Source organism: Rhamphochromis sp. 'chilingali' (genome assembly GCF_963969265.1).
Source record: "Rhamphochromis sp. 'chilingali' genome assembly, chromosome: 17".
NCBI lineage: Eukaryota > Metazoa > Chordata > Actinopteri > Cichliformes > Cichlidae > Rhamphochromis > Rhamphochromis sp. 'chilingali'.
This window is the reverse complement of record NC_137944.1, coordinates 23,976,794-23,990,106: the sequence shown is the minus strand read 5'-3', so window position 1 is coordinate 23,990,106 and position 13,313 is coordinate 23,976,794. Positions and strand designations below refer to the sequence as shown.

Genomic DNA, 13,313 nt, shown 5'->3' with positions numbered 1-13,313 from the left:
CGTGTGCCTGCTGTCACGTAGCAGTTCCTAAAACCCAGAACGAAACGCAAGGGAAGCTAAAAATAGAAGTTCAAAAGTGAGAAATTGTAACTAAGAAAGGAAAAATGCTGCAATACTACAAAGAAAGATGGAATACAGACAAGTAAATTTTGAACTCCTGCCACATTAAAGCCTCTGGCAAACATTTCACTCTTTCTCTCACTTGAGATGTGATTTGCAGAAACATAAAACAGCAATCTCTTAAGATGATAGAAGTGCAATTTTCCTCTGTTCTATTTTCATGCTTTGCAGGAAGGCAAATTATTACCAGGAAAAAAATATTTTTGAAGTTGAGTAATGAGAAAACAAACAAATTTGACAGGCGCTAGAATATGATTCTGACCCCTTTAAAAATAGGAAATGTGCTCGGCAGTTTAAATATAGTTTTGTCTACTTTTGTCTGCAGTATTCCCGCTCTGATTTCTCTCCTGCCCGTAATCAGTCCTTTGCTTTAATTGAGCCAGTGCGCTGTAATTCTGCTGCAAGGCATAAGCAAAATGAGATTTATATCATCCATTTGTAGAGCACTGCTCATTTCGTGAGGTCACCTGGAGAGCAGACTGGATTATGAGCAAATGGTACTTTACTGTAGGTGCAATTTTCGCTGCATTTTAATGTGTGTTATCAAATCATATGATGTGCACCATTACATCGTTGCTTATGGATCATTTTTGCTTTGTGGAACACTTTGTGCTAATTTATTATCTCGCCAAAAGTCATCTGCATAGCGTATGTGCAGTGTGCTAATGATGATTCACACTGCTGATATAAAGACTGTTTTGCAGCTGCTGTGCACTGTGACCTATTGGTGTTATATATATATATATATATATATATATATATATATACATATATATACACATATAAATATTCATGGGTGTTAGGAGGTTGCAGAAGAAAACAGACAGAAAAGATCTATAGAAAGCTATAGAAAGAAAAGCGATGGATTGGGAAAACAAGGAGAACAAAGGGGGGAAAGGGTCTGCTGCTCCATTTCAATCGGTCGCTGTCTGAGTTAGGGCTTGCCAGGGACACAAGTTATACACTCACACAAGCAATTTTAATGCAGCTATAAAGATTAGATGATTGCACATTTCCTAATACCCTCTGTATAGGACACAGCCTGTTTCTCCTAATCAGCCATTTAAAAAAGAAGCCAATCCAATCAAAGTCACCATAATTATATGCAGATGCAATGTCTCTCCCAATGCTAATACCATCCAAAAGCTGTCAGTGGTTTCTCATACACACACTAATTCTTTCCCTAATTCTCATTTCAACCCCCAAATGACATGAAATCCAGTATCAATTAGCACCTTGCTGGCTAACAGCGAGATCCTGGCTGTCTCTTAATTGAAGAGGTTACTATAGAAACAGAGGATGCTAATCCTCAAGATGGAGAAAGAAGAGAGGGTCTTTAGGCCTCCCAAGAGAAGTAAACATCTTTTCAACAGTCAGTAACATCTTCTTATTAGCTGACAGCAGTACATTAAATTATTATAATTAGAAAGTGTGAAGCAGCAGAAAAGTTAACACTAAAACCCTTCAGTCTTTTCCAGTTAATATCTTTATTAAGCTTGAGGAAGTAAAAGATCTATGAGCTTGATTATCTTTTTCTTGTCTTTTCCCTGTAATTCAGTTTGAAAGTTAATTTAAAATGTTTCAAATTATTATCCGTGCACATATGTTAGTCACAAACAGATATTTTGACTCATCACCAGTTACAGCAGGTATATTAACAATTGCTGCACTCCGCTCCTTTTATGTGTGCTGGTTCTCTGTGAACGTTTACTGTGCTACTTAATGGAGCTCAGCCATTATTATTATTATGCTTATGTTTGTTTTTGTTCTTTTTCTGCTGCCATAAAATAGGTCTGTTTACATAGACTTAATAGACAGCTATACTAGCAAGCATCCTCATGCAATGAGCCGCACCACAATTATATGTTTTTAGTTAAATCTGCAAAAAAAGATAACACAGGTATAACATTTTGGCATCAACAAGGTGATACCCAAAGAGCTATTAGCTGAAGACTCAGCATATCTGGGGGAGTGGGGGCGGGGATCTTCTTTGGTTCAAGCCAAAACACAGTTGAACATCTTTACAAAATTACCATCATGATAACCCTGCAATGCCACCTGTAAAGTGTCTAATTCACTTCATTCTTCATTTTTCAGTATAACAATGATTCCAACACCGCCAGTGCAGTAAAAGCATGCATGGATAGAAAAGCACACAATGTAAAACTATCACTGAAAGATTTGCCTCGCCAGAGCCCAAATCTCAGTGAGGCATCATTTTGACAGAGAACAAAATAAAAGGCAGCCAATATCCAAAAAAGAGCTTTGAATATCCTTCAAGAAGCCTGGAGAACAATCGTGAAGATTACTTAAATAAATTATAATAGAGCTTGCTTAAGAGAGTTCAGTCTGCATTGAAGAATAAAATTGGCTACACCAACTATTAGCAGCTATTTCAAGCTTGTTAGAATAGTACAAATTCTGTTGTTGCCTTTATAGGCAATATTATACAACCCCAATTCCAGTGACGTTGGGACGTTGTGTAAAACGTAAATCAAAACAGAATACAATGATTTGCAAATCCTTTTCAACCTATATTCAAGTGAAGACACTACAAAGACAAGATATCTACTGTTCAAACTGATAAACTTTGTTGTTTTGTAAATCTTCACTCATTTTGAATTTGATGCCTGTAACACATTCCAAAAAAGCTGGGACAGGGGCATGTTTACCACTGTGTTATAACTTTTAACAACACTCAATAAGTGTTTGAGAACTGATGACACTAATTGTTGAAGCTGTGGAGGTGGAATTCTTTCCCATTCCTGCTTGATGTACAACTGCAGTTGCTCAACAGTCCGGAGTCTCCATTGTCGTATTTGGCACTTCATAATGCGACACATATTTTCAATGTGAGACAGGTCTGGACTGGAGGCAGGCTACTCTAGTACCCGCACTCTTTTACTACGAAGCCAGGCTGTTGTAGCACATGCAGAATGTGGTTTTGCATTGTCCTGCTGACATAAACAGGGACGTCCCTAAAAAAGACATCGCTGTACGTACCTTTCAGCATTAATGGTGCCTTCACAGATGTGCAAGCTACCCATGCCATGGGCACTAACACACCCCGTACCATCACAGATGCTGCCTTTTGAACTTGCGCTGATAACAATCTGGATGGTCCTTTTCCTTTTTGGCCCACAGGACACGACATCCATGATTTCCAAAAACAATTTGAAATGTGGACTTTTCAGACCACAGCACACTTTTCCACTTTACATCAGTCCATCTCACATGAGCTTGGGCCCAGAGAAGCTGGTGGCGTTTCTGGGTATTGCTGATATATGGCTTTTGCTTTGTTTGGTAGAGCTTTAACTTGCACTATAGATGTAGAGCCAAACTATGTTAACTGAAAATGGTTTTTCGAAGAATTCCTGAGCCGCCGTGGTAATATCCTTTACAGAATGATGTTGGTTTTTAATTCCATTAGAAAATTCTAAATAAATAGTTTTGCACACTCTGGGCAGGGTAAGATTACACCAATAACAAGTGGATAATCAATACCCTGCATAACAAACACCGATGGCAACACCAAAACTAAAGAAAGGCTTTAATACCTGCGCCTATTATTGATGCCACTATTGGCATAACTGTCATTTGCATGACCTTAAAAGGTGACATTTTATCTGAGATAAAACAGTAATTACATAAACCACTTCACAGTTGGACTCATTGAACAGTTGGATTAAATCCCTGGAGCCAGTCAGTGTCTTTCAATTAGTGCTTCCTCAACCTGTCAACATATTGTAGAGCAAGACAGTCAAATTGCACCTGCTCATTCACCCTGAGAAGAACATTAGCTTCACGTCTGTGTAACGTTATGTAATGTAATGTAATTTCTGCAGGTGTGGAAACACCTGCATCCTCCACAGTAAATTGTTAGATGTATTGTGGTATTCCAAATTATAATTTGAGATCTGGTAAAATTAAGCAAACTCTGCCTAGTAATAAAATCATGTCATATGAGCAGAAACTGTTATTATAATAGACACCGTGTTGGATCTGTTTTCTACATTTCTGCAGAAAATACTGAATGTTCAGTTTTGTTGGACGTTTGTATATTGAGTTCCTTTGTTAATCTGTATCTTTAATTTAGAATATGGGCTTTATATTTCCATAATTCATTGTCTAAATATGTATTATGTATCTCAGTATTTACAATATAAACTGATAGATAGAAGAAATCAGATTTCAGCAATGATTCTGTTAGTTTAAACGCACTGTGTCATGCTGTTTGTTACAAAATCTGTGCCAGCTTTAAGTCGTTAGTGGGGAACAAAAACTCTGCTCAGAAGATTAGCTACATCCATTGTTTTCAGCTGTGGCACAGCATGTCCTTCAGCTCAAATGACACTCGTGTTATCCAGAGCGTAACTGATCCAAAAGCTTGACTGTGAGACGCTTAAACTGTTGGGTTTTTCTGCTTCTGATAGCAGAATTTCTCTTGAATATGAATGTATATTTGAAGCAATTCCATACCACTCAGGAAATCAGCAAAGAGAGCCAGCATGAGGAGAAGTGCTGTAGAGGTTGATATTATTATGGTCTCCCACTGACCTCAAATAAGCACTTCAACCTGCCCATACAAACACATGCACACATCTGCATCTCTCTCTCTCACACACATACTTTCTCTCTTTCTTGCACTTTCCACTCTGATTAGGGTTGATAAAGGATCACTGTGCATTAAAATATGCCTACCTCCCATGTGGTTCCTTTACTGCTTAATGGCAAAAGTCCAGGTGTGGTGGATTACAGCTGGCTCGTGCGTCATAGCTAAAGGCCACCATTCTCTTGAGAGTGGCTTCATGGTGGGCTACTTTCAGATGGTGCGCCAACCCCAGGGCCAACTAATGAGGCTAATGAATGTCTTTGGGACTGGTGGAAAGAGAGCTTAAATATTACAGTGAATATTGACCAGGCTACTCAGCTAGACTGTGGAAAGGCACTGGTACTCCTTTGTGAAGAGAAGATATATATTTTAGTCATGCTAATTGCACCTACAGGTACTGACTGATATTAAAAGGAATCTTGGTGATGTTGGTGTGTCACAACAGGATATCCCCATTTCTTTTCTTGTGAAAATGTTTACAAATATATATATACAAGGAATATTTAAATTTAAGGAAGATTATGATGTGACTATTGAATGGATTGCCATAAGTAACTAGTTTTGATCAAGGCTGTTATCAAAAGAATAATTTTAATTGTACATTACTGTGTTCAGTACTGTATGAATTGACGTCCTGCAGTAGTCTGAGCAGCAGGTGAACTACAGGAGGATTTTGGGTCACCTGATTAAGCTCTAAATATGCGCTTAATTACAAAGGAAACATTTAAAGCTGGTCTAAGGGATGAAAGCTGAAGGCTCTGCTTGTTTTTTTTCCTTTTAAGAACCACAAGTAAGCCAGCAGTCCTAGATGAAGTGCTCTATTGGGGCGATATGGTCTTTAAGATAAGATGGAGTTTGATCATTTAAGAAAAATGTTTAAATTCAACACTGAAGTTAAAAGGGGTCAATGAGGAAAAGCTAATATTGGAGAAGTATGGGATGCCTTTCTAGTCCCTATCAGCACTCTCACTGCATTCTGGATCAAATAAATTACAGTAGTCCAGCCTAGAAATAATGAATGCTTCAACAAGTTTTTCAACCCCTAAGTAATGCCTTGAAGAGCTTTTTAATGTTGCAGTGTTGTATGTTTTAGAGAGATCTAATGCTGTTTCTGCCTTTTATTCAAGACTGAATGTGTAAATAGAGACTACAAACCTCTCAATTGTTTGTTAATGGTGCGACAGCGGTTAGAAAGAGTTTGTGCTGCTAATTCAATGCTAATTCTGGTAGTTAGTGTCTGCAACTCTGCTTTGCCAAAAGACCTTGAATGTACATCACACAAAGAACCTCGACCCCTTTATCAGTCCTGGTGGTCACCATGGCAACAGTGTCTGCATCCAGGCAGTTCATGAAGGCTATTAGAAACAAGGGGTTTCTGCATCAGTAGCCCCTGTGCAATAGCTAAGCTCAATGCACTCGAAGGAAACTAATAAGTCTGAGTTCTTGTGCAGAATTTATCTGGGATTATTTTTACAGAATATCAAAGCTTACAGTTCCTCGGAATAGAGTTATGATTATGCAGCAATATAATAGTCATTTAGCAAAGCCTAACTGCATACACTAATATCGATACAGGCACACTACAGGTAATTCAGATAACCTCAAGAATACTTTAACAAAATCAAAGTTTCACATGATGTCAGATAATGAATCTACATTTTAAAGGGTTTTTTTTTTTTTAATTAAATCTGCGAAGGTCAGTGGGCATTTAAGGGAAATGTAGGGTACTCGTGGGTCTTGTAGTTCAGAAGCATGCCAAAGAAGCCCTATTATCTCAACAAAACATTTCCCCAGAGGTGTGAATGAATTTCTAATTGAAGTGCTGTTTGGTGAAATTATTGATGCACTGCTAAACAGGACATATATGATATCCAAACATGAGATTTTGTAATAAGCCCTGCACCAGAAAGGCTGTTAAATGCAAAGGTGATGTGAATTCTCATGAAATGTTATGCAAAATTAAAAAACTGCAAACATGCTAAACGGATATCGTGGCAAAATTGAAATAAATGTCCATCGATGCAGAGGGTATGAAAAGAGACTGATCATGCAGGAACATTGTGCCACATCTTGTCTTCTGCATGACCTTACTTTGTCTTTGCTCAGGTTAGTGCTGTTGCCAGGATACAATTTCCTATGGCAACACTTGAGCCGAGGAGGTGAACAGCAGTGAAAGGATTCAGGTAACCGGCTGCTTTGCATCCTGTGGACCGGAAGCCCATACATAGACATATGTGCACATCCGCACACATAAGCAGCCCTCAAAGTTCAATTTGATTCAGCACAGCGGCTGACATTTTTCTCTTGCACATAAAATGAAATCAGACACAATTTGGGCAATTTTACGTTAATCTGTTATGCATATTAAAGTTATTTATGTCTAATATACTGAAAATTATGTGGTCATGGATGTGCTACATGTTATGTCTAACAGAATTAGTCACTTCTTTGTGTCTTGTGTGCAATAATGATCACTGCTGCACAGAAATATTCACTCAGTTTCTATCCTCACTTCAATAAAATGAAAGTAACACTTATCATGGTGGACTGCAAGAGTAGATGAGATTGTTTGCGTGACTGTCGTGTGTTCAGTATATATATGAGCCTTAATAATGGGAGGAGCTGCAGCACAGCTTAAAGTTTGAGAAACTCATTCCCCTGAGAGACTTTAAAGCACTGCCATATTTATATAGTCATGTTTTAATTAGTTGGTAGTGTGTGTGTGTGTGTGTGTGTGTGTGTGTGTGTGTGTGTGTGTGTGTGTGTGTGTGTGTGTGTGTGTGTGTGTGTGTGTGTGTGTGTGTGTGTGTGTGCGCATTGTTGTTTGAGTAAATAAATGTCATTGTGGTGTTGTGCCCTAAAATGTAAAGCATCAATAACTATTTAATTAACTAACTAGATATATGAACAGCAGCTTATTGTATATTCATTGCAACAGACAGCAGATCCTCTCCGTTTATATGAGTGCATACTGCCACCATTCGTTGGAAGGGCATTACTACCTCAGCCGTGCACATCCTGTTACTAATTCTGAAGCGTATTAATATTGAAAAGCATGTCACTTAATTGTCGGATCTAACCTGGTAAAGCAAAATGGTCCCCTTTGCCCCGTCCTCCATAGTTGCAGACCAAGGCTGTTTCACAGAATAAAGTGTCTCAACAGGTCTGCATGTTTTTCTCTTTTCTCAAGCACTTCCACATCCTCATGGTCATCACTGAACTTAACGGTTTCACAGGAAGCAACACGTCATTGCAAAAGCACCACGCCAACACTTGCTCATTGACCCTCAACTCTGCTGGATTCAGATGATGAAAGTGTCAGGGATGCTGAGCTTACACTACTCAGTGCTGCGATGAGCATTGTCGGGTGGGGTGAGGTGGTGAGCGGGGCCTCTTCATCAATGGGACTCCATTATGACTCATCTGTACTAAACACCTACAACCTATCCTTGCTGTGCAAAGCTTCCCTTTGTCCTGCCGAGTGTGTCTCATCCAGCACTTGAGAGATGAGGACTCGCTGTCTATATTTTATATTGTTGCAAAACACATAACTGCATCAGACGGTAAATTCAGTCTTTCACAATTTATGATATGTTTTCCCACTTATGTGCGTTAGACTTGAGTCCAGGAAAGAATTTATTATGTTAGCGTAAATAGACTGAGTGAAACTGAATCGGAATTCTTGGTTGAATAGGGGGAATGAATTTCCGGTGACAAACAGTCCTCAGCTTTTCAGGGGCAAAAACCGACTGCAGCCTCAGTTCAGTGTAACTACAATTACAAGCATAAACAGTTCATGTCATTGTATGGAAAATTCTAATTGTGTTGAGTAACTAGAAAACTTGCTTAGGCTGCATTATTCAGTTTCATAAGAACTGTCCCTCCTGCATATAAATGCACTCTCAAAATTGTCCAAAAGATGGTAACATAGAGTAAATGGACTGGTTCTTATGAAGCACTTTTCTGCTCAGCTTGAGCACTTAAAGCAATTTATACAACATGTCTCATTCACCCATCATCTAATCGAAAGGAAAAAAACATATTTATCAACATGTAGAGCACTCCTTACGTTGTGGTACATCTTATCTCCTGTGGTACATCACACTCCCATGAATGCACCGGGAGCAGCCAGGGATTCAGTATCTTGCCCCAAGGATACTTCGACATGCAAACTGGAGCAGCCAAGGATCAAACCGCCAAACCTCTGATTTAGTAGATGACCTGCTCTGCCCGCTAAATCGCAGCCACCCCTCAAAGCTGACCTCCTGTGAGGTCAGCTTTTACAAGAACTGGGAAATTTATCCACCAACAAAGTTCAAAGTGCAGTTTTCTGTGTAACTGGTAATGTATTTCTTTTCACAAGCTCTCCTATAACACATGAGAGTATGCCAAACATCAAATTAAGCCAGCCTGACTTCTGTTTGACCGTAATCTCAGACAGTCATCACCTCCTGTACCCAGCAGTCACTGTTCTGCCTTCTCATATCAAAGCTTATGATTAATTCTTAGAAAATAAACTTCAAAATAATTCACCATTATATATCTGTGAAGAGAAAAATCAGTAAATCTGACACTACCTGGCTTTGTGCAGCAGTAAATATGTCTAAATATTTGCCATCGAAAAAAGCTAACTCAGCGAGGAATTCATAAAATACAACAAAAACAAACCAACATGATCCCCTAATTTTTTTAAAGGTCTCTTTAAAACCTTTTGTTTTCAACATGTTCTTTCTAATCAAACGTTTGACATGATTTGTTCTATTCAGTATGCAAATTTAGTCTATGGGGTTTTTGTTTTATTTTCCAGAATAGCTGCCAGCATTTTGACTGTTATAAAAAAAGGACACTTATTAAAAATTGTTCATTTTTAGTATAATTGTGTCCTTCTGAATACAAATCAATTATGCATAGCTTTAGGCCTTGTTGAATTTCATTTTAAATCTCTTTTTTACCCTCTAATCTCAGCCCAAATTGTTTTAATCTTCCTGCCAAGTACAATGAAACAGTTTTCCTCTACCCTCAGTGCATTAACTGCATATCTCCAGTATATTTTTATTACAGCAATTAATCTTGGCTTGGGTTACATATACTTGCATTTTCTGCTAAGATGTGTACCCACTGCCTCCTAGTGTATCCGTTGGATAATAATCAGAACATTGAGTTCATTCTTCTCTGATCATTCTCTTGTAGGCAAATTCATGTGCAGACTGTCTTTGTCTTGCTGCATGACCCACTTTCTCTTGAAACTGTGGCCTGGAATATTTCCTTTAGAATTTGCTGGTATAATTTGGACGTCACTGGTTTGTCAGTAATAGCAAAGCAGGTCCAAGTTATGTATATATACACCACCACGTTTCACAGTTGGAGTACCTGACAAGATGCTCACTAAAACCCCACTGTGATCCCATTAGTTCCTTGTCAAATCCCTAGCAGATCCCGTTCCTCAATAAATAAATTGTAATTTATCATGTTTTTCTCTCTCATCTTTTAATTAGGTTCTGCTTATCTCTGCGTATCTGCTTGTTTTTGCAGTTATGTTGTGCTGAGGCATCCAGCACACACCCTCTCTTCTTGGCCAGAAAAAAAACTTGAACTGAAATAAAAGACTTTGTTCTGTTTTCAAAATCATCTTTGGCTGATGTAGATAAATATCAAGGAAATGAGAAAGGACACCATCACAAAATTTAATATATAGATATACAGAAAATACTAGCTTAATTTGGATTTTACCATACCATGATAATTAATCCCATTAATATCTGTGAAACAAAGTTGACTTGGATTGTTGAGTGTTATGTGCTTTGTATATGAGAAGCTGTAAATAGGGCAATCAGCTGTCCCTCTTTAAGTGGGACTGCACAGTGTTGGCACTCCTGTCCCACATCTTGAGATCACATCCTACATTTTCACTTGCTGCACAGGACACTATTCTAAAGCCTGGCTCTTACTCAGTGAGTGTAAAAGGAAAAACTTTTTATTTTTATTCAGACGTATGTTAACCTGCATAATATTTTGCCAATTAGTGGATGTTACAAGTTACCAAAAAGGCTCAGCACTAGTAACGTGCACCGCTGTGTTTGTCCCACATTAATTTGTTGGGATTTGGTCATCTCAGCTGTAAATAGAATATCAGTCCTCTACCTGCAAGATGGTGTTTTCTACAGGCCTCCAAATCTGCTGTCAGATAGCAAACATCCAGATATTTTAGGAAATTTAAGCATCCATCATTTGGGGTTAACGTCAGCTGCACTCCATAAGTCCATATCCAGAGAGCAATAAAAGATATATATCCTTAAAAATATGAAGGATCGGGCTCAAGGTCATCTAGATGTCTAGATATTGGAATTTCAAATGTCTCTTTTTATTTATTTTTTTTATATTAATTTATTTTTAGAAAATTATTGTCAGTAAGGATTTGAAATTTTAAACTTTTCTGCAATTCCTATCACCTGGGATTACATCCAGACAAATCAGAAATGTTGTGGTGTGAGGCATTTGAGAAACTGGACTGATCCACTTGAAATTACATTTAATGTGTATGCACGCGATTTGTTTCTTAGATCTTATGCAGATGACTTCTGGACTGAAAAGCTAAAAAAAATCACCTGAAAGTGCTGAAACAAGCTGAAATACGAAATTTAAGATGGAGCCATATGGACGGAACTGCTGCACTTCTCCCCCTCGCCGGGTGGTGGCAGCAGCAAGCGCGCATGTGCCACAAACTGTATTCTCCACGCCCATACAAGGCGTTTACTTCAAATTTCCGCATTTTGTGCTAAAAGGACAACTAGTCGCACTAAACTTTTCTCTGTTTTGGTGCAGTTGTTTTAGCTGTTATTTGAGTGGCAATGGCGAGACTTCTTCTGGGGGCAAACCTGAGGAGATGCGTCGCCTCTCAGATCAGAATGGCATCTGATCAGGTAAACTTTGGTGGGTTTGGTGACAGTTTTGGACGTTAGCAGCTAGCTCGCTAACGTCTGCCATATCAGTAAAAGGCTCGCGAGGAAGCCAGGTGGTCAAAAATGCGACTTAATTGGTGGAAAAAGCAAACAGTGATGTTTGTAAATAGAGACGACAGAAGATCCCTCATGGCTGCAATGAAAAACACGCAAAATGATGTATGTGCAGTTTTATTTACCCCTAAACACTTTACTGACTCACTTTTTTGCGACATGTCAGTTGGTTTATGGCTATATAGACTAAGTATGTGACATTAATTGTAACGCTGTTCTTATGAACAGGATAAAATAAATATTTTATCCCCTTTTTAGTTGTGTAAATACCTGAAATCACCAGCATTTATGTGCAAAACTGCTGAAATGTGGCAAGCCCCTTATCTTGGAAGGAAAAATTAATTAAATTAAGCTTTATTCATTGTTTCAAACATATATTGTTGCTGAAAGGAGTCCGTGAAAGAAGTGAAAAATCTAACCTTACTGTGTCATTTCAGTTGAAGGTTGGCACACCTTATTCAGACTCCAATGAAAATGGTCAAAGGTCAAAAAGATCACTGTAGTCTATTCCACATTCTGTACACTCAGTATGAGCTGCTGCCTGGCACACTTCTACTACAACATCCAGCTGCCTCCTTTAGAGGTTGTCACAGCAGATCGATTGTCTCCAGCTCATATCACCCCATCCCTAAGCATCTTCTTCTTTATTATATTCATGAGCCTCCTCTGACATCTTCCTCTTTTCCCTCTGCCTGCCAGCTCCATCTTCAACAGCCTTTATCCAATATATCCACTATCCTTCCTTTACACATGTACAAACCATCTCAGCTTTGCTTCCCTAACTTTATCTCCAAGTGCTCGAAATGTACTCATTTCTAAACTTGTCCAATCTGGTCATCCCAGTGAAGATCTTTACATCTTCAGCTGAGCCTTCTGTCATTTTGTCAGTGCCACCATCTCCAATGTGTCAAGATTTTAACTTGTGATGGATGAGCGTATACTTGTGGGTCAGATGGAAAATAAATGCACTTGTCTTGATTTACAGAAATGTTGGTCCTAATATAATAGCACTTGCACTTTGATGTCTATCGTTTTGTTTTTTTCTTCTAGCTTGGTGAGTTGGGCAAGGGAGCTGGGAAAGGTGGTGGTGGAGGAGGCTCTGTGAGAGAGGCCGGAGGTGCATTTGGAAAGAGAGAAGTAGCGGAAGAGGAGCGATACTTCAGGTAAATATTCCCTGGGATTTTTATTTTTTCCCCACAACACTTTCACCCATTAACTTTTTTTTTTGTTTGTTTTTTCCGCTTGTAGGCAGAAGGAGAAGGAGCAGATGGAAGCACTAAGGAAGCATCATACGGAAGAGATTGAGCACCACAAAAAGGAGATTGAGCGTCTACAGAAGGAAATCGATCGCCACAAGGGCAAAATCAGGAAGCTTAAACATGACGACTGAACCTTGTTATTTCTCTTTAGGAGCCCAGACGTATCAAAAGGTTAATGGTTATTAGGCATTGATTTTTGTCCAGCTTATGTAAAGCTGAGGTCATGTTAACACTATAACTTCAAAAACAATAAAATAAAATGATTAATTTTCACATGTATCCAGAATTAATTGCCTCTCCTTTATTGCC

At 38.6% G+C, this 13,313-nt stretch overlaps 1 protein-coding gene across 1 annotated transcript; it reads left to right on the top strand.

Annotated features, from left to right (window-relative positions):
- The first annotated feature begins 11,484 nt into the window (after nt 1-11,484).
- atp5if1a (ATP synthase inhibitory factor subunit 1a) lies at nt 11,485-13,283 on the top strand. Its single transcript, XM_080862742.1, has 3 exons — nt 11,485-11,652; nt 12,796-12,908; nt 12,994-13,283. Exons 1-3 carry the CDS (start codon nt 11,581-11,583, stop codon nt 13,133-13,135), a joined length of 327 nt encoding a protein of 108 aa, XP_080718868.1. The 5' UTR covers nt 11,485-11,580; the 3' UTR covers nt 13,136-13,283.
- Nucleotides 13,284-13,313: the final 30 nt, after the last annotated feature.

Bases quoted from the DNA above. Each gene is read 5' to 3' on its own strand.
- atp5if1a (XM_080862742.1), top strand. From the start codon at position 11,581: ATGGCGAGACTTCTTCTGGGGGCAAACCTGAGGAGATGCGTCGCCTCT. The intron at 11,653-12,795 runs GTAAACTTTGGT...TTTTTCTTCTAG, and splicing joins TCAGAATGGCATCTGATCAG to CTTGGTGAGTTGGGCAAGGG. The intron at 12,909-12,993 runs GTAAATATTCCC...TTCCGCTTGTAG, and splicing joins GAAGAGGAGCGATACTTCAG to GCAGAAGGAGAAGGAGCAGA.